The sequence below is a fragment of the Capricornis sumatraensis genome, chromosome 2 (genome assembly GCF_032405125.1).
Source record: "Capricornis sumatraensis isolate serow.1 chromosome 2, serow.2, whole genome shotgun sequence".
Lineage (NCBI taxonomy): Eukaryota > Metazoa > Chordata > Mammalia > Artiodactyla > Bovidae > Capricornis > Capricornis sumatraensis.
In genome coordinates this window covers 124,088,952-124,110,857 of record NC_091070.1, presented here as the reverse complement: position 1 = coordinate 124,110,857, position 21,906 = coordinate 124,088,952, and the positions used below count along the sequence as shown (strand labels likewise).

Sequence of the window (21,906 nt, the reverse complement as noted above, 5' to 3'; positions counted from 1 at the left end):
TGGTACATTTAATGTTGTCCCAGAAGTCTCTTAAAACTCTCCTTTTTTCTTTTTTTAAAAAATTGAATGTATTTTATTAAGACTAATTCTGAATGGAAAAACATAGCTAAAATAGTGCCTTTGACATCTTATTTGACGCTTTCTATTCCATTCTATTCCCTCATCTCCCTCCTTCATTTTATGTCAAGTTACAAACTTGGTTTCATGATAATAAAATCAGTCTTAGGCCTCTCGCATGCTTTCATGGAGAGTTTTGTTGAAATGGCTCCAGTAAAAAAACAGGGAGACCACCTTGTACTGTGGGCCCACTAATGGCATAGGCTTTGTACTTGGATGCCAGGTAGACATCTGCCACCTTGTGTCATAGCCACCTCCAGAACTTGGACTCTATGAGTTTATGCCCTCACAACAGCAGATGGTATTCCAGGGATCACCCTTCCTGTAAGGATCCTCCTTGTAATATGGGTTCTTTATCCATGGGGAAGAAAAGGACTTTTGAAGAATGATTCTTGAGAAATGTGCTACACACTATTGTATTGCATGATATATTTCATGGATTCCCTATCAGTCACTTTTCCTTGGTCACACCAGAAGATTTTAGTTCATGAAGCCAGATGGTAAGAGTAGGCCAAACCCAGCTTCTTAACCAGCATTGGATAGTCACTCCAGTTGCAGACTTTTTCACGGAAAGGAATGTTGTAGGAGGGCCAATATCCTCTGCACAGAGCATTAGTTTTAAACTGTCCTTATTTTGTTTTCATTCTTTTGTTCCATGGCAGTGATTTCCACCATTCTGTCTTCCAACTCACTTATCTGTTCTTCTGCCTCATTTATTCTGGTACTGATTCCTTCTAGTGCCTTTTTCATTTTAGTTACTGTATTGTAAAAGTCTGTTCTTTATACCTTCTAGCTCTTTGTTAAACATTTCTTGTATCTTCTTGATCTGTGCTTCCATTCTTTTCTGAGATTTTGAATCATCTTTACCCAACATTACTCTGAATTTTTTTTTGGTAGATTGGCTACCTACATATCACTTAGTTGTTCTCCTGGGGTTTAATCTTGTTCCTTTGTTTGGAACATATTTCCCTGCTGTCTCATGTTGTCTAAGTTTCCGTGTTTGTGGTCTCCTTTCCACAGGCAGCAGGATTATAGTTCTTTTTGCTTCTGGTATCTGCCACCTAGTGGGTGAGGTTGGTCCAGGAGATTGTTCAGGCATCCTGGTGGGAGAGACTGGTGCCTGCCTAGTGGTGGGTGGACCTGGATCTTGCCCCTCTGGTGGGCAGAGCTAGGTCAAGGGGTATGTTTAGAGGCATCAGAAAACTCCAGATGACTTTATTCAGCCTGTCTGCTGAGGAGTAGTGTTGTGTTCCCATCCTTCTGTTGGTTGTTTATCCTGAGGCATCCCAGCCCTGGAGCCTATAGGCTGTTGGGTGGGGCCATGTCTTGGTGCCAAAGTGGCAACCTCCTGGAGAGCCTGCTGCTGCTGCTGCTAAGTCACTTCAGTCGTGTTCAACTCTGTGCGACCCCATAGATGGCAGCCCACCAGGCTCCCCTGTCCCTGGGATTCTCCAGGCAAGAACACTGGAGTGGGAGCTTACATTGTTGAATATTCCCTGGAGCTTCTGCCACCAGTGTCCATATCCCTACAGAGAGCCAGGATACCCTCCAAGACCTGCAGGTAGGTCTGGCCCAGGTTTCTGTGGAGTCATTGCTTTGGCCTAGGTCCCAGTGCTCATGAAACTTTATGTGCACCCTCTAAAACTGGAGTCTGTTTCTCCCAGCCCTGTGGAACTCCTACACTCAAACCCTGCTGGCCTTCAAAGCCAAATGCTCCAGTAGCTCCTCCTTCCTATTACAGATCCCCAGGCTGGGAAGCCTGGTGTGGGACTCAGAATTCTCCTGTGGGAGAACTGCTGCAATATATTTTCCTGTTTGTGGGTAGCCCACCCAGAAGGTATGGGATTTGATTATATCGTGAAAGCACCCCTCCTATACTCTCTCACTGTGCCTTCTTTGTCTTTGGATGCAGAATATCTGTTTTGGTAGGTGCCAGTGTTTTTTGTTGATGGTTGTTTAGCAGTTAGTTGTGATTTTAGTGTTTTCACAAGAAGAGGTGAGCTCGTCCTTCTACTCTGCCATCTTCTCCTGCACTCCTCTTCATTTATTCCATTTCGTGAGAATATTCACATAGCTCACTGCAGAAATAATGTGTTTGGTTAAGGCCTGTGGCTCTGATGCAACTGGATGCATATATCATATGGTATATGCATCCTATTACCTTGATAAAAACGGAAACAAATTCTTTTTATACACATTTGACTTCAATGTTTTTAGATGAGCAATGATAGTCTTATAGAATATTTCTTAGATTTCTTCTTCCCCCAGTACATAGAGAAAGGCTATGGGTGGTGAGTGCAGGTAAAAAAGCAAGTAGAACTTGAGAAGTCCAATTAATTGTGATCTCTCATCTATCCCTCTCATTCTGGTTTTTTTTTTAAATTTTAAAAATTCATTTATTTTTTACTGTACTGGGTCTTCATTGCTGCACAGGCTTTTCTCTAGTTGGGATGGATGGGCTTCTCATTGTGGTGAAGCAGGCTTCTCTTGCTGCAAAGCATAGGCTCTAGGGATATGTGCCCCATAATTGTAGTTCCCAGGCTCTAGAGTACAGGCTCAGTAGTTGTGGCCTATGGGCTTAGTTGCTTCATGGCATGTGGGATCTTCCTGGGCCAGGGATTGAACTCACGTCTTCTGTGTTAGCAGGCAGATTCTTTACCACTGAGCCACCAGGGAAGCCCTATCCCTCCCATTCTTTTTTTTTTTTGATGCTTTTTTTTTTAAATTTTAAAATCTTTAATTCTTACATGCGTTCCCAAACATGAACCCCCCTCCCACCTCCCTCCCCATAACATCTCAGTGGGTCATCCCATGCACCAACCCCAAGCATGCTGTATCCTGCGTCAGACATGGACTGGCAATTCAATTCTTACATGATAGTATACATGATAGAATGCCATTCTCCAAAATCATCCCACCCTCTCCCTCTCCCTCTGAGTCCAAAAGTCCGTTATACACAGCTGTGTCTTTTTTCCTGTCTTGCATACAGGGTCGTCATTGCCATCTTTCTAGATTCCATATATATGTGTTAGTATACTGTATTGGTGTTTTTCTTTCTGGCTTACTTCACTCTGTATAATCGGCTCCAGTTTCATCCATCTCATCAGAACTGATTCAAATGAATTCTTTTTAATGGCTGAGTAATACTCCATTGTGTATATGTACCACAGCTTTCTTATCCATTCATCTGCTGATGGACATCTAGGTTGTTTCCATGTCCTGGCTATTATAAACAGCGCTGCGATGAACATTGGGGTACATGTGTCTCTTTCAATTCTGGTTTCCTCGGTGTGTATGCCCAGCAATGGGATTGCTGGGTCATAAGGTAGTTCTATTTGCAATTTTTTAAGGAATCTCCACACTGTTCTCCATAGTGGCTGTACTAGTTTGCATTCCCACCAACAGTGTAGGAGGGTTCCCTTTTCTCCACACCCTCTCCAGCATTTATTGCTTGCAGATTTTTGGATTGCTGCCATTCTGACTGGTGTGAAGTGGTACCTCATTGTGGTTTTGATTTGCATTTCTCTGACCTCCCATTCTTAAGTGTTGCCCAAAGGCCTGATGCCTTCTTCTTCCTCTCCTCTTTGATTCCTGAATGTGGAGGTCATCACATCTTCTCTCTCAGTCTGTGTACTTCTCCAGCTTAGTATTGATCTTCTGCCTTGAAAGACCCTGCTCTCTAGCCTGAAGGACTAAGGTTAATAAAGAGGAGAAATATTAAGTTTGACTTCATCTGCCAATCATGTGCCCTCTAAATGGACAAGGCTCATTTGAGTCTCAAGGAAACTCCAGGCTGGACTGTGTACCATCTTAATATGTGCCCGTCTTCGCCCAGGAAAAGTGACATCACCATCACAGCAGGGGATATAATGGTTCTAAGCAGATTCTAAGCCACATTATTCCTGGGATTCTGAGATTACAGTGGGATCCTTGGCAGAAAGGAACGTCACAGAAGAGTGTTCTGACAGATGCAGGGACTTGGTTCAATGCCACCAGACCTCTCTCTCTCCTTTCAGCTTATACCTGGGATGCCTGTCACCAAGTCCCTTTGAGCAGTGACTTGAGCCACCTGGTGGCAGAGATCCGAGCTTTGCGAGGGCAGCTGGAGCAGAGCATTCAGGTGAACAACTGTCTGCGACTGCAGCTTGAACAGCAGTTGGATGGTGGTGCCAGCAAAGCCAGCCTCAGCTCCTCCGTTAACCAGAAATTCCCCACCAACACTGACCCTGGAAACAAGCAGCCGTTCTTCCAAGGTAGGAAGGAAAAGGAAATCATGAAGCCCTCAGCCAATGGGAAGGTCCCCAGGATGTGTGTGGTGGAAGGGACAATATTGCCTCTTCCACACTCCTTAGGGTCAGGGTGAAGTCAAAGATGCTTCAGTACAGCACCTTGAGGGCATGGAGCTTGGGGTCAGATCTGGCTCCAGATTCTGAGTTTGCCACTTACATGTTGTTTGCCTTAGGAAAAGTGCTAAAACTCCTCAAGTATTTAAGCCTTAGCTTCCTCATCTTTAACATGAGGATGATAATATAAACTATTATGTGGAGCATTAAATGAAATAATTTACAAGTGCCTGACACCATAAGAAGTACTCAAAACAATTAACAGCTGTATATATTAATGCCTATTCCTTATGTTTGTGGAGTGTTTTAAAATTTACCATGTTTTCAAATAATTTCATCAGAGCTAGTGCAGGATTTACTATCTCTGTATTTCACATGAGAAAATATAGGCACTGAGACAATTAACTGATATGCTGAGGTCTGCGGGAGTTAACGGGCCAACCCAGGCTTCAAAGCAGAAGTCTTGGTTTGCTGTGTTCCTTCTCCTTCATTGTGCTCTGTCTCGGTACTGCTTCTCTTCCCTCTCAAGCTTTGCCCTCTCAGTGCCTTCCCACAGCACCAGCCAGGACTCATCCCTGCTGGCTCAGTCACTCCTCCTCCTCATCATACAGCAGAGAGGCCTGAGCTAGAAATCCAGTTCTAGGCCACATTTGCCTGAGTGGGATCATATCAGTCTCTTTGTGATATTTTCCAGATTGTGGTCTGGTCTCCAATAGGGCATCTCAAACTCACCAAGGCTTATGTCTCCTATTCTTCTTATACTAGTACATATTTCGTAGTACTGACTCATCAGAATAGTGATTAGAGAGCAGAGCTAAATCCCCATAAATCCATTCACTTCTTGATCAAATATTTTAACATATGTACAGCATATCAGTTCAGTTCAGTTCAGTCACTCAGTCGTGTCTGACTCTTTGTGACCCCATGAATCGCAGCATGCCAGGCCTCCCTGTCCATCACCAACTCCCGGAGTTCACCCAAACTCATGTCCATCGCGTCAGGGATGCCATCCAGCCATCTCATCCTCTGTTGTCCCCTTCTCCTCCTGCCCCCAATCCCTCCCAGCATCAGAGTCTTTTCCAATGAGTCAGTTCTTCACATGAGGTGGCCAGAGTATTGGAGTTTCAGCTTTAGCATCATTCCTTCCAAAGAACACCCAGGACTGATCTCCTTTAGAGTGGAGTGGTTGGATCTCCTTGCAGTCCAAGGGATTCTCAAGAGTCTTCTCCAACACCACAGTTCAAAAGCATCAGTTCTTCACATATATTTATGCATATTTATATTTAGTTACAAAGCATTATATTAGACATACTGCACATACAATATTGTATTCAAATCTGGGATTAGAAAAATACACCTAATAATTTTTTCAAATTGCAAGTTTTTTTTTTTTCTCATGGAACAGTGTTCACATCTTATTTCAAAATAAGTGATTAGTTTGCTATTAGTTTTGATTGTGGTACATGGGTGATGACTGTATGAGAGGAGAGTCATGGTGCCTTGGATCTCCAGTGGAGCGGTGTGTTCCAGTGTTCCTAAAGCTGTGGCTGTCTTTACTCCCTAGATTCGGTTGCCTCCCCTCCAGTTCGGGATGTGGGCATGAATTCTCCAGTTCTGGTCTTCCCCAGCTCTTCTTCTGAAGCTCCTGGCCCAGAGACCACAACCTTCAGTAGGACGAACGGTAAAGAGGGCAACCACAGGACTCAGGGTCTAATGATGGAAAATTATTACTACGAGTAACTTTTGGTTCCCTGTATACACATTATCTGAATTTAGAGATTTTTCTCTGCATGTCCCAAGGCCTTTAGCCCTATCATTCGACCTCCTGTGGCTGCCTTTTTTTGTCACTACTCTTCCTCATATGGTTTTCCTATTGCTCTGGTATTTGCTTCATTGTACTGTAACCTCTTCCTTCTCGAAAGTGCTCTCTGTATCCAGCTTAGTTTCCTTGTCTGTGTCTTCTCAACCTCCAAATTAAAAAAAAAGAAAAACATTAGTGTCTGTCCTGAATGTTTGTCAATAAGGATAAAATTTACCTCCTGGCAATTTTACGACTATGAGATGCTGAGAGAAAGACTATAATAATATAGAACCCAGAATATGTATGGACTTCACAGGTGTGCTTTCCAAAACTGTCGATCTTGTTTCTGGCCTCTTTTACTGTTTGATGTCCCTTTTGGATTGAACTGAAGATGACTATGAATAACAGTGGGTTCTTTGTTGTTGTGGTTTTATTCTTCAGAGCTGGGTTTGGATGCTTCTCCAGTAATGAAGAACCCTCCCAAGCTGGAGGGTGATGCTACTGATGGCTCCTTTGCCAATAAGCATGGCCGCCACGTCATTGGCCACATTGATGACTATAGTGCCCTAAGAGAGCAGATTGGGGAGGGCAGAGTGCTGGTCAAGAAGATAGCATCACTTGTGAGACCAACCTGCAGCTTCTCTGGTCTTGAAGCTCCAGGCATAGAGGTAATCACATTTTAGCTCTTAGATGCACCTTTTCCTTAAGCCCTTTCTTCTTTTGATTTTAACTCCTTCTCCCCCTATCTTTTCTCCTGCTCCACATCTCTCACCAGCTGAGGATGTATCTTCCGTCTTCACCAGCTAGTTTCACTACAAACTTTGTTCTGTTCTAGATGTAGCTGACTCTCTTATTTCCCCTGAGAACCACAGAAAAGTATGTGCAGCATTGCCATCCTCATCAGTAGAGCATGTTAAGCCTCAGCGTACTTGCAGTGCTGTTTGGTTCTGTATTATCTGCTAAAGTCACACTGGAATATGATCATTTGTGGGCAGGATAAAATCACTTCATCAGTTGCCTGGGAATTGAGAATATTCATCCATATGGGCCAGATGTGTGGAAGGGGTGAGGAGAGTGGCAGCGCTGGATTTCTCTGCTTAGACCGAGCAGGAGAGGAGAGCAGGCCACAAGGCCTCTCAGAGTCTTTCCCCAGGCAGAGACCTAGGTACCAGCCGCTGTGCTGTCTGAGCTCCAGGAGCCCCCACACGCGAGAGGGAGGTGAACACCTGAGTTAGCAAATATGACACGGGGCTTCAGGCACAGTGCTGGAAGTGCTGTGGGTGTGACGGAGTGAACCCAGAAGTGGCGATTATCCCAGAAGGAAGGCGACAGGTTCATGGGGGTTAGGGCACCACTAGGGGGTGTGTAGTTCTCTGAGGTGGAGAACATGCCAGGTAAAGGGGTCAGCACTTAGTCCTTTGAGCTACAAATGGTGCAGCCCATTTGAAGCATAAGGCCTGATTTAGGGAAGGGCAGTGGGGGTGGGGGTACAGTGCAAAAATAGGGACCTTAGATTCCAGAGCAAGAAGCAGGACTAAAAGCTAAAAAGTATGGAATCAAATGAATTCTTACAAAGTGGGAGGTCCTTGCTGAGGTCAGAGAAACTTGGCTTCCAGGTTAGAAAAATGTCTCACAGGTTCAAGCAAGCCTGTGGCCGTACCTCACTCACAAAGGAAGCCGAGGCCTGTGCTGTCTCAGCCACAGGGATGCCCATGGCTACTGCCCTCTTTCCCAGGTGATGGGTAGTGAAGGCATCCAGGAGCTGAGGAGCAGCGCCACCGCCCTGCACCACCGGCTGGAGGAGTCGGCCTCCCTCCTCACCATGTTCTGGAGAGCAGCCTTGCCAAGCTCCCCTGGCGCTATGCTTGTGGGCAAAGTGGTAAGAAGCCAGCATCCTCTACCGGTTCTGCCCCCAAACTAGCCTTCTACCTCCTCGGCCTGCAGAGCCTGAAGATCAGGAGCCGAATGGGCAGTTGGGACGAAAGGGACATGAGGCATGTGTCCCTGGAGGGAGACCTCTCCTCTGTGGTGAGCGCTATCTGTGCAGGTCTGAAAACATCTCTCTCCTCCCAGCCTGACCCCCAGGATAAGGAGCCAAACAGGAGAAGAAAAGAACATAGAGGAGGCAGAGACATGAGAGCCATGATAACCCACAAATGTTCCATCCCTTTAACTTTCTGAAGTTCAGCTGAGCTGAAGTTTGGGGCCATTTAAAACATCAACACCTCCTTCTCCATCCTAACCCCACTCCCACTCACCTCCAGGTCTGCATAGGCAGACAGGATCACAGAATGTCCCCAGGAGTGGACCAGCCCTTTTTACCCACCCACTGAAATCCCAGAAAAATTTCCACTTAAACCTGTATTTCTGGGTCAAGCCTGGTGAGAGTCAGCCTCCCCCAGGTGCTCTCAGATCTCAGGCCACTCTGGTTGATGATCTTGGATTAGGTCGATTTCAAAATCCCTCCTAGTGTTCTCACTCCAGACTAGTATCAATGATAACTTTAGGGGATCCAACTTTGCTAATTCCAAGGAGGAAGTATTTTTCCATCCTGAGGTTGGCAGATATATTTACAGACTTGTAGAACGTCTCAGGCCAGTCCTGTTTCCCCAGGCATAATATTCCTAATGACCAATTTTTGATGCCCAAGTGATATAACTATGTCAGCATTAAATCAGAGCTCTTACTCACAGCTAGGAGTTTCAGTGTGGCCTGGACTCAGGTCCTGTGCAGCAACTGGACTGTGGCCTGTGCTCCTTTGCATAGGGGCTTCCAGGTCCTCAGTGTTCCCACCTCATGGCCCATCCTGAGCCATCACCTGCTGGAGGGTTTTAGAGGCTTTGATGAGGGAAATCTGGTCCAGAAATACTTAAGAAGATTGTAGAATCCTGTTTGGGATTGTAAAGAGCCACAAATCACAGGGTGCTTTAGGCCTTCTGACCACTGACAGAGCACCTATTTTTCTTCCCAGGGAGAGTCTATGAAAAAGGAGCTTCTGGAACTGAGAACCAAACTATCCAAACAGGAGAGTCTCCTTCAGAGTACATCTGAGCGTCTGAAGACCGCCAACCAGCAGAAGGAGAGCATGGAGCAGTTCATCTTCAGCCAGTGTGGGTGCCCTGAGCCAGGGAATGGGACAGGAAATTGAGAGGGCCTTCCTGGCTCCCCACTTGTGCTGTGAATGGACAGTGACCAGAGAGGCTGGGGGGGGGGGGGAGACTGATGTGAAATCCCTGAACCTCCTGTGCCATCAGTAATCATAGAGGCAGAGGAGGAGATGTGGGGGTGGAGGGGACTAGGAGACCCCAAGCTGAGTGGCCAGAAAGACAAGCGTTAGAACACACACACCCAAGACAGATATGGACCCCACTGGTAATTTCTGCCTTTGGGAACTCTTTTGTTGTTGTTACAGTGACCAGGACACACGATGTTTTGAAGAAGGCAAGGACTAATTTGGAGGTAAGGAAACCACTGCACCGATCAGAGCAAACTATCACCGTCTGTATCAGAGTGCACAGGTGACTCCTGATTTGCACTGACCTTCCAAGAGGAAATTTCTGGTCCACCTGTGGGAGCACAGGTTCTCAATGAACATCCCTCTAGATTCCATCCCCATCAGTCCTCCCACCCTAATCAGAAACCTCCCCTGACTTCTCAGTTCACTCTCACTTTGTCATCATCTTCTCTCTTGACCCCAGTTCTCTCTCCTTTATGCCATGTCAGGATTGGGGAGAAATGCAGTTCAGTTGATTCTCAAGGTCGGAGGACATGTGGAGTCTGCCTCTGAATGAGCTTTCCAGTAAAGGAATCCTGAGGCCAGTCATGGGTTCCAGGTTTCCTATGTCACTATATGAAAAACTGATGGAAAGATGCCACCTAACAAGTTGATTTCACTGCATAATATTGGGCTGAAAGCAGCAATTTGATTTTGACATATTTTTCTTTAGGAAACAACATAAGAAAATCATTGGGTCTTATTGATCTTAAAGAGAACTTGGTAATAAGGAAAAACTGAAACTTAAAGGGAAAGATTATCTTATAAGGCAGGCATTCTCTACATTTATTGAAAATACCAATGCATTCTCAAGCAGCCACTTTGAAGAAAAACTTGAGGTGTTAGAAATGGCTTCAAAGTCAAAAGCTAAGCTTTGTACCTTGGGCTTTAAAGCTTTGCCATAATCAGTTGAGCCCATTCCTAGGAATGTTCCTAAATTGTAACCTAAAATGATGTTGACCCCACAGTATGAAAATGGGTTGGGCCATAATTTAACCCTGATTTTTTTTTTCCTGCTAATTTCTTCTGATTCCTTTCTTTCCTGAGCCTTTTTAGAAGAACTCTTACAAGACTGCTTCTGTAAAGCCTTATTCCTGTCCCAGCAAAGGTAACCCAACAGCCTCTCATACCCGCTGGCTTGGAAGTCTCCTTCCCACTTCTGCTAGGCCACTGGAAATGGACCAGGGCCCAGATTCTAATCCAAGGCTTGTCACTAACTGGCTGTGTGGCTTTGGCTGGCCCCAGTCTCTGTGAGACCACTGACCCTCATCTGGAAGAGGAGGCACTAGACTTAGATGATTTCTGAGGGCCCTGCTGACCTGCCTACCACGCCCCCCCACCCCACCCCATCTCCTCATCAAGTAAACAAAATATAAACTTAACAAGGGGCCTGCCTCTCAAAATGTCCTCTCCTTCCTTACAACAGGCCACTTCTATATGTGCCTGTTTCAAGCTAAGCATATCTTTCCTGGGAAATGACAAAAGTCATCCTCTTTCTCCCAAGCAAACTGTAGAGTGAGCTGGTCCCTGAAGAAGGAGTGGTAGGGTCTGGCCACCTGGTGTGCAGTGGCTGTGAGCAGAGATCTGACCAGGTGGTGTGGGAAGGTTTCACACTGACCTGCTGGCACCTGCTGCTCCTCCAGACCTCAGTGCCTCCTTTCGGCTTATCCTCTTGACAGGCTCTCACCACAATCCTGGCTTCTGTCACCACTCAGCCCCCTCCAGCCTCAGTTAGCCACCAGCAGGACCTGATAATGGACTCTGTGTCACTTTGGTCTCCAGGTGAAGTCCCTAAGGGCCCTGCCATGCACTCCAGTCCTGTGACCCTTGCCTTCCAGGAGACATGCAAGAAGCGAAGCCACCAGAGGTCCTTAAAACAGCAGGAAGGATGGGCCTGCGCCCCTCCTTCACAGCTCCCTGTCTGCTGAGGAGGATCTGGGCCCTCCTCCACACCTACTGGAGGGTCTGGAAGGAGTCATAGATATGGCCTCGTGGGCACGGTGAAAGGCAGAGGGCCTTTCCTGCACTTGAGGAATAACAAGGCAGGGTGTCCGTGGCTCAGCACTAAGGAAAACATGCCTAGTTACTAGAGGACCTTGTGACACTGCTTCTGAACACGCTGAGGGCATGGGAGCCAGCAACAGACACTTCTTGCCTCATCACCTGTCCTCAGAGGGTCAGCTCAGGGGAAACAGGACCTGCTTCCCCACAATTCAGCATGTGGTCCCAACATTGGAGCTCCTCGGCAGATCTGAAAGCACAAGACTGAGCAGTGGTGCCTTGCAGGACAGTGTGGGCAGGGGGGCCTGACTGCCTGACCCAGGGCCCATGCATCTGGGTCACCGTCAGGCTGGATGTCAGTCTACACTGCAGCACCTGAGTACTATGAATCCACGTGGTGGGAGTGGTGACTCCCATATGCCATCTCATGCTTAGCCTAGACTTCCTACTTATATTCTATTGTTGTCTCCAAAAGCTGTACTGACTTTACATATACTGTCCCCTTTTGTCATCCCAGCTTCTCTCTGGGAACTAGGGACAAATGGCCACAGCAAGCCCACTGAAAGTCTTGTGTAAAGCAAACCGGTGATCATTTTTAAGTGACATGCAAGAGGCCCCCAGTTGTGCTTGTGCTGAAGCCTAGTCTGTGTCTTCACAAAAGTGCTTTAGAAAGTGTGTATGTGTGTATAAATGTATGATATATATTTATATATGTTGCTATAGTGCTGTGTGGAAGGCTAACATAACTGGTGGACAGGGTGAGTGACAGGAAATGACACAGTCTTTTTGGTGGCTATTAAAGTGAACTATGTATAAAAAAAAAATAGTTTTCCTTGCCTGCTTAGTTTCCAATTTCTATACCAGCCTGCAGGGTGAATGTGTAAGAACAGGAAAGACAAACTGTCGCTAAAAAGCTCAGCATCTAAAGCAGAATCAAGAGGCTGTAGTAGCTGGTATGGAGATCCCCTCCCCCACAAACACACCAAAAATACATTCACATGTGGGACACTTCCGAATGGAGACTAACTGGAAACTAGCATAAGTCCTGAAAATCAAAGCTGCAAGAAGGATCTGCACATAACTCAGTAGGATGGGAAAGAAAAGAATCAGTCCAGGCCCTGGGCCTCTGGAAGGGATCTGCAAAGAGAAGGTCCACAAGGGTAGACCCCGGCCCTGGAGTTAGCAGGTCAAGTCACAATTTGGGTGTCCCAGTCCTGGGGTCCTGTAAGGAGTGGCCCGGACCCCTTGCCTCCTGGGAAATCTGAGACAGAAGGTTTGGAGAAGTCTAGACTCTACTCATCAGGAGCACATGCTGGGTTGCTGACAATCAGGGTGGAGAGTTGTGCACTGTGAGCAGCCTCCTTGCTGTATTTCCCAATCCAAAGGGACCAATGCCCTGGTTCCACTCACTCCACACCACAGTCTGGCACAAGATCTTGGCAGAGACTCAATCTAGCTTTGCAGAGACAGACCAGAACAGCTGGGGTGTAATCCCGGAATAGCCTCAGAGGCCATAGTCAGTGAGGGCTCAGAGCAACAGGTGTAGATGCAGCAAACATTAGTGTGTGCAGAGGGCGGCACAACAGGAGCATGCAAGGGCCAAGGGGTGAATCCCTAGCAGACAGGCCCTGAGCAAGGATGTGGCCTAACCAGGCAGAGACAGCCCGGAGGCCCTGGGGTGTGGTCCAGCTGGGGCTTCAATGGCCATCACGACCACACCGCACTGAGGAGTATCTAGTGGTTTGTCTTCCAGCTTAGCACTGGATCTGGGCATGCAGGTCCTGGGTGAGGTCTGCCACAGAGGCAACCCAGATCTCAGGCAGCAGTGCAGCCACCTCAATCCTTGCAGATACCTCAATCCTTGCAGTCACAACCCCCCAACCACCAGCGCCAGCCCACTCTATACCACAGCCTTATACTAGATCGTATGAGACAAACAATAGGGACATAACCTTGGGCTGACCCTGAGTGGAGCTGTAGATGTATATCCTGTGTGAATACATGGCCCTCACATGCTTCACCACTCACTTCCTTTGGGGCAGGCATGCACTCAAGGGCAACAGCCTGATTAAACCCAACCCTCAAGGCTTCTACTCCAACAACTGGGGAACACAGACTGCCCCTGAGACAGCCATGATACAGAGCAGAGAGGAAGCCCCACCTCACACCCAGCACAGGCTTTCGATACTACACCACCAATCACACGCCACTATCAAGGGGATCATGACAGCACAAACTGAGGGAAGACTTGACTGACATCTATCTGAAACCAGCCCTCACACCAAAAATATGAGACTCATGGATGCTACACAGGGACACTTCCACATAAAATCAGCCATTCAAGACCACAATAGATAACTGTTTCTCCTAAAATCATACAGACAAAGTTCAGTAAATGAAATGGAAGATCTACTCCCAATTAAAAGAACAAAAGAAATTCTCTGAAAGAACAAATAATGAAACAGATCTCACCAGTCTACTAGACCAGGAGTGCACAGAGGAGGTAATAACTCAAGATAATAAAAGTTGCTGCTGCTGCTGCTAAGTCACTTCAGTCGTGTCCGACTCTGTGCGACCCCATAGATGGCAGCCCACCAGGCTCCCCCGTCCCTAGGATTCTCCAGGCAAGAACACTGGAGTGGGCTGCCATTTCCCTCTCCCAATGAATGAAAGTGAAAAGTGAAAGTGAAGTCGCTCAGTTGTGTCTGACTCTTCACGACCCCATGGACTGCAGCCTACCAGGCTCCTCCACCCATGGGATTTCCCAGGCAGGAGTACTGGAGTGGGGTGCCATTGCCTTCTCCTAATAAAAGTTACTTATGACAGAATCGCAGCCAATATACAACACAATGGTGAAACACTGAAAGCCTTCTCACTAAAATCTGGAACAAGACAAGGATGCTCATTCTCACCACTTCTATTCAACATAGTATTGGAAGTCTTAGCCATAGCAATCACACATGAAAAAATAAAAGGTATTCAAATGAAGGGGAAGATTTAACATTCTCATTATATGCAGATATGGTGCTGTATATAGAAAACCCTATGGACTCCACACAAAAGCTACTGGTACTGATACACAAATTCAGTACGTTAACAGGATACAAGATTAACATACAGAAATTGGTTGCATTTCTTTATTCCAACAATGAAATATCAGAAAGGGAATGTAAATAAACTATACCTTTAAAAATGGTGATCCCAAAAATAAACTGCTTAGGAATAAACCTCACCAAGGAAGTCAAAGATTTCTATGCTGAGAACTATACAACATTAATAAAGGACATTAAAGATGATTCAAAGAAATAGAAGGATATCCCAGTTCTTGAATTGGAAGAATTAATATTGTTAAAATGGCCATACTACTCAAAACAACCTATGAATTTAATGCAATCCCTTTAAAATCATCCATGACATGTTTCACACAACTAGAACAAATAATCCTAAAATTCATAAGAAACCAGAAAAGATTTAGAATTGCAAAAGCAATCATGAAGAAAAATAACAAAGCTGGAAACATAACCTTCCAAGACTTCAGACAATACTACAAAATGATACTAATCAAAATTATGTGGTATTAGGACAAAAATAGACATGTGGATTAATGGAACAAAATAGAGAGCCCAGTAATAAACCCACACATCTATGGTCAATTTACCTCTGACAAAGGAGGCAAGAACATACATACAATGGGAAAAAGTCTCTTCAGCAAGTGGTGTTGGGAAAGTTGGAGAGCCGCATGTAAACCAATGAAGTTAGAACACATCCTCTCACCATACACAAAAATAAACTCCAAATGTACTTAAAAATAAGACATGACACCATAAAACTAGAAGAGGCAGAACATACTCTGACATAACTGTGCCAACATTTTCTTAGGTCAGTCTCCCAATAGGAACAAAAACAAAAATCAACAAATGGAACCTAATCAAATGTACAGACTTTTGCATAGCAAAGTAAACCATATAGAAAATGAAAAGATAACCTCTAGAACAGGAGAAAATATTTTCAAATAATGCAGTCAGTAAGGGCTTAATTTTCAAAATACACAATCACCTCATACAACTCAACAAGAAACAAACAAAAGCAACCCAACCCCAAAATGGGCAGAAGACCTAAATAGACATTTCTCCAAAGAAATACAGATGGCCAACAGGCACATGAAAAAATGCTCAACATGGTTAATTATTAGAGAAATGCAAATCAAAATGAAAATAAGGTACCACGTCACACCACTCAGAATGGCCATCACTAAAATGTCTACCAGTGAAAAAGGTTGGAGAGGGTGTGGAGAAAAGGGAACTCTTCCGCACTCTTAGCAGAAATAAAAGTTGGTGCAGCCACTGTGGAAAATAGCATGGAAGTTCCTCAGAAAACTAAACATAGAATTACCACATGATCCAGCAATCCACTCCTGGGTATATATCTGGACAAAACTATAATTCAAAAAGATAAATGTGCCCCTATGTTCATAGCAGCACTAGTCACAATAGCCAAGACATGGAAAGAACCTAAATGTCCATTGACGGATGAATGGATAAAGAAGATGTCACACACACACACTCACACACACACACACACACACACAGGAACACTACTCAGCCATAAAAAAGAACAGAATCAAGCCATTTGCAGCAACATACGTGACTAGAGATGATCATACTAAGTGGAGTAAGTCAGAAAGAGAAAGACAAATACCATATGATATCACTTATATGTGGAATCTAAAATATAACACAAATGAACCTCTCCATGGAACAGATTTATGGACATAGAGAACAGACTAGTGTTGCCATGGGGGAGAGGGCTGAAGGAGGTATGGAATGGAAGGCTGGGGTTAGGAGATGTAAGCTTTTATATGCATAATGGATAAACAACAAAGTCTTACTATATAGTCCGGAGAACTATACTCAGTATCCTATGATAAACCATAATGGAAAAAGAATATATATATGTATGTATAAATAAGTGACTTTTTATTCAGCAGTAATTTACACAACATTGTAAATCAACTATACTTCAATAAAAGAGGAGGTAATAAAATGCTAACTGAATTAAGAAAAAGTATCAACAGAAATGTAGGTCACTGAAACAAAGACCTAGAAGCCGTTACTATGAACCAATAAAAAATCAATAATTCAACTGCCAGAAATATAATCTAGAAGCAATGACTAGCAGACTAAATGACACAGAAGAATGAATAAGTGATCTTGAAGACAGCATAATGGAAATCAAATCCAAAGAGGAGTCAGAAAGACAAATTTCAGTGTATGGCAAAACCAATACAGTATCGCAAAGCAAAATAAAGTAAAAAAAAAAAAAAAAAAACCTAAAAATAAATAAAGTAAAAAAAAAAAAAGGCACTACTTACAAGACTCATGAGACAACAGAAATCATGCCAGCCTTTGTGTAATAGGGATTCCAGAAGGAAAAGAAAGAGAAAGGGGGATTGAAAATATATGTGAAGAAATTACGGCTTAAAACTTTTCAAATCTAAGAAGGAAATAGAAATCCAGATACAGCAAGCACTGAGGGTCCCAAACAAGATGAACACAAAGAGATTTATATCAAGACATATCATACTTCAAATGGCAAAAATTAAAGGGAACAAGAGGATTCTAAATGCAGCAAGAGAAAAACAAAGAATCAATTAAAGTATAATTTCTATAAAGTTATCAGCTGATTTCTCTGAAGACACTTTGCAGGCCAGAAGCAGTGGCATAATATATTTGAAGTCCAGGAAGGGAAAAACCTTCAACCATGGATCCTATACCCAGAAAAATGATCATTTAGTATAGATGGAGAGAGAAAGAGTTTCTCAGCCAAGTAAAAACTAAAAGAACTCAGTGAGATTAAACCTACCCCCAAAAGAAATATTAAAGGGTCTTCTCTAAAGAGAAAAGAAACAAGAATCTATAGAAAAGGAACATCACAGTTGGAAAGGTATACATAAAAGGACTGAAGATCACTGAAATAAGCCAGCAGAGATTTTTAAAAACAATGAAAAAAATTGTCAAAGCAATTATAAATACAAACAGCAGTAAGAAGATAAGCATGAAGATGTAAAATAAGATGAAGTCACAAAATGTGAGGAAGGGGGTTATAAAAATGTAGATCTTTCAGAATGTGTTTGCACTAGTATGACTTCCAATTTAAAGCAAGTAGATATAAATTATGAGTCAACATACTTGAAAACAAGGGTCAGTGCTTGTGAATGCATACATATGGAATCTAGAAAAATGGCACTGATGAACCTATTTTCAGGGCAGGACTAGAGATGCAGATGTAAAGAAGGGACTTGTGGACACAGTGGGAGAAAGAGAGGATGGGACAAACTGAGAAAGTAGTATGGACATATATACACTACTATATGGAAAACAGCTAGTGGGAAGCTGCTATACAACGCAGGGAGCCCATCTTGGTAATCTGTGACAACCCAGATGGATAGGATGAGTGGGGTGGGAGGGAGGTTCAAGAGGGAGAGTATATATGTACAGTTATAGCTGATTTACGTTGCTGTATGACAGAAATTAACACAACATTGTAAGCAATTATCGTCGAATTAAAAACAAATTTTAAAAATAAAATTAAAAAATAAAGGATGAAAACCCTATTTTAAAAAGATAGCTGTACCACAACGGTTACCTGAATGTTCATAGAAGCACTATTTACAATAGACAAGACATGAAAACAACCTAAGTGTCCATGGACAGCTGAACAGATAAGGAAGATGTGAACTATGTGCATATACAATGGAATGTTAGTTGGCCATGAGAAAGAATGACATATTGCCATTTGCAGCAACACAGATGAACCTAGAGATGATCATACTGAATGAAGCAGAGAAAGACGATTCTATGATATCACTTATATGTGCAATCTAAAAAATAATACAATGAATTTATTCACAAAATAGAAACAGACTTCCATAGAAGCAAATTTATGCTTACCAAAGGAGAAATAAGGAGAGAGGTATAAATTAGGAGCTTGGGATTAACAGGCACACACTACTATATATAAAAAAGATAAACATCAAGGCTTTACTGTATAGCACAGGGAACTATATTCAATATGTTGTAATAATCTATAATGGAAAAGAATCTTTAAAAATATGTATATATTACTGAATAACTTTGCTGTATAGCTGAAACACAATATTGTTTAAAAAAAAGCTGCTAAAATTAAAAATATATATAAAGAGGTCAGGTGACAAAGAGGTCGTATCCAAACATGGCAGCACAAAGGCAGCTCCTAAAGGAAGAGTCAGCCCTAGGGAATGATTCAGATAACTGCTTTCTTGGTCATCTGGGCCTGGAACCATCTGTGGGTGGGAGGACAAGAAGAGATAACAGTCATGAGGAGGAAATGAAGGACCTGGAAGTGTGTGAGAAGAGAAACAAGCAACAGTGAGTGACTCTAAGGAAAGCAAAGGTGTGATTCTTATCTTCTGGTTTAAATGCAGTCCCTGGACACACCTTGTAAGCCAGGAAGCTTTATCAGACACCCACATCACATTAGAGTGCTAGCCACAGAGAACAGGGCTCAATAAGTCAGAGTAAAGGCTAGTTAGCTCCTCTCTGAAGGTCTCTGATGAAGGAGACCATCTATCTCAACAGCCCCTTGCAATTTCAGGCTTCCTTGCTCTGATCCTGCAAGCACTGTTTCTCAAATCTGAGAATTTCTCCTTGTTCAGGGAAAAACATCAAGGTGGCAATATTTCCCAATAACATTCATTTATGCAGGACTCTATTGAGGTCATATATCAATCTGTTTCTATTTGAACTGTTCTTGGTGCTTTTCCTCAAAGAAAAATGTAAAATTTTACATATTCTTCTTTTAGACTTTACCAATCTTTCACACCCTTTGAAGTGTAAAGACAATTTGAGAATAATATTTTACTGAGCCTAAACTCGCTTCCCTGGTGGCTCAGATGGTAAAGAATCTGCCTGCAATGCAGGAGACTCAGGTTTGATCCCTGGGTTGGGAAGAACCCCTGGAGAAGGGAAAGGCACCCCACTCCAGTATTCTTGCCTGAAGAATTCCATGGACAGAGGAGCCTGGCAGGTTACAGTCCATGGGGTCTCAAAGAGTCGGATATGACTGAGTGAATAACACTTTCAGTTTTCTTCAGCTTAAGCTTATGACTAGTCAATTTAGCAAAGGTATATTTTTCTCAACTTTATTATTGCTGATATATTCCATTATAATGCTGACAAAATTCCCCCCATGGCAACATACTGGGTTTTATGCAACCTGAAGTCAGTTTGGGCATGCCTATTTCCCTATTTCATCCTCTGTAGTTTTTAAGTTTCTATGACAATTAAACTGTATGTGTAACTACAGTTATGTGTAACTAATGAATTTTATTACAATTCCACAGGATCTCTTTCCTACTTGTCAGAGTGTCTGACTCTTTGCGACCCCATGGACTGTAGCCCACCAGGCTCCTCCATCCATGGAATCTTCTAGGCAAGAGTACTGGAGTGGGTTGCCATCTCCTTCTTCAGGGAATCTTCCCGACCCAGGGATCGAACCAGGGTCTCCCGCATTGCGGGTAGACACTTTATCGTCTGAGTCACCAGGGAATCCACTAATATTTCATATATAGCTCCTTAAATACAAGTAGTAAACCTGACGTTACTTTTATCTAACTTGGGAAAATCAGTATATTCAATGGAGAAGATGTAAGGGCAGTTTCTATGCAACAGTTGCTGGATCTACCTGGGTTGGCCCTTACCAGGAACCTGTGGCTGTGTTTCTCAGATGTACATGGGGAAATATAAGACAGGATCAGAGGGGAAAAGGATATTTACCATGCAGGCACAAGAATGTCTAGAGGCACAGCAGCTTGAGTCAGGAAGAGAGATGTGGGCAAAAAAAACACAGAGTCATCTTCTAACCATCTTGGACTCATGGTTTGTGAGTCCAAAATATGGGAAGTTTTCCTGATATATGTGTATCACTATAACTCTGCTGGGATTGGCTAGGCTGGTGGTTTCGCAAAGGTGACAATGGCCACTATATCTAAGTGTTCCACTAAGTTCTTATGACTAGTGAAGTGAAGGAAGGCGTGAGCAGATTGCTTCTCAATGCTGGGGCCCCACCTCTCATTACAGTTCAATTCAGTTCAGTTCAGTAGCTCAGTCATGTCTGACTGTTTGTGACCTCATGGACTGAAGCACGCCAGACCTCCCTGTCCATCACCAACTGCCAGAATTTACTCAAACTCATGTCCATCGAGTTGGTGATGCCATCCAACCATCTCATCCTCTGTCGTCCACTTCTCCCCCCACCTTCAATCTTGCCCAGCATTAGAGCATTTTCAAATGAGTCACCTCTTCACATCGGGTGGCCAAAGTGTTGGAGTTTCAGCTTCAACATCAGTCCTTCCAATGAATATTCAGGACTGATTCCTTTAGGATGGACTGGTTGGATCTCCTTGCAGTCCAAGGGACTCTTAAGAGTCTTCTCCAACACCATGGTTCAAAAGTATCAATTCTTCAGCAAAGTATCAGTTCTTCAGTGCTCAGCTTTCTTTATGGTCCAACTCTTACATGACTACTGGAATAACCATAGCCTTGACTAGATGGAACTTTGTTGGCCAAGTAATGTCTCTGCTTTTTAATATACTGTCTAGGTTGATCATAACTTTCCTTCCAAGGAGTAAGCGTCTTTTAATTTCATGGCTGCAGTCGCCATCTGCAGTGATTTGGGAGCCCAAAAAACAGAAAGTCACTGTTTCCCCATCTATTTGCCATGAAGTGATGGGACCAGATGCCATGATCTTAGTTTTCTGAATGTTGAGCTTTAAGCCAACTTTTTAACTCTCTTCTTTCACTTTCATCAAGAGGCTCTTTAGTTCGTCTTCACTTTCTGCCATAAGGTTGGTGTCATCTGCATATTTGAGGTTATTGATATTTCTCCCAGCAAAGGAACAATATTTCTTGGTGAGGAAGCTCAAAAGTGTATCTGTGGCAGAAAAAAATGGTTATCCAAATTCTTTCTAAAATGAGAATTGAAATATAAAGAATATTAAGTGACTTGCCTAAAGTCACATTGCACTGATTTATCTGAAGTGCTATTAAAAATAATCCTAATACTATGTACTACATAGTAAGCAATTATTACCATGCTTATGAAGAACCTCTGAAGTCCTGGTCAGTATTTGGTTACTAGGGAAAACCTAGTTAAGTGTTTTGATTTATTTTATGGTTACTTGTACAATGGGAACCATTTTCAATAGGACTTAAGATAGTATGTGTTCTTTAAATATGTTACCAGGAAAAAAATGTTATGAATAGAAAAATCATCACTGAAAGAATGATGATTTCTTGACTCAGATTCTAGAATTAGGTCTGGAATGATGATCT

General features: G+C 43.5%; 1 protein-coding gene across 14 annotated transcripts in view; it reads left to right on the top strand.

Annotated features, from left to right (window-relative positions):
* The window catches only part of PDE4DIP (phosphodiesterase 4D interacting protein), a 240,281-nt gene extending 228,818 nt beyond the window's left edge, over positions 1-11,463 (top strand). For 6 of the 14 annotated variants that reach the window (XM_068966237.1, XM_068966240.1, XM_068966235.1 and 3 more), the window contains 7 exons: positions 4,134-4,370; positions 6,025-6,141; positions 6,703-6,929; positions 7,997-8,140; positions 9,233-9,371; positions 9,674-9,720; positions 11,318-11,359. In XM_068966237.1, coding sequence (XP_068822338.1) covers positions 4,134-4,370; positions 6,025-6,141; positions 6,703-6,929; positions 7,997-8,140; positions 9,233-9,371; positions 9,674-9,720; positions 11,318-11,359 — 953 coding nt within the window. The other 8 variants (XM_068966239.1, XM_068966232.1, XM_068966230.1 and 5 more) reach the window with 4 other exon arrangements.
* Positions 11,464-21,906: the final 10,443 nt, after the last annotated feature.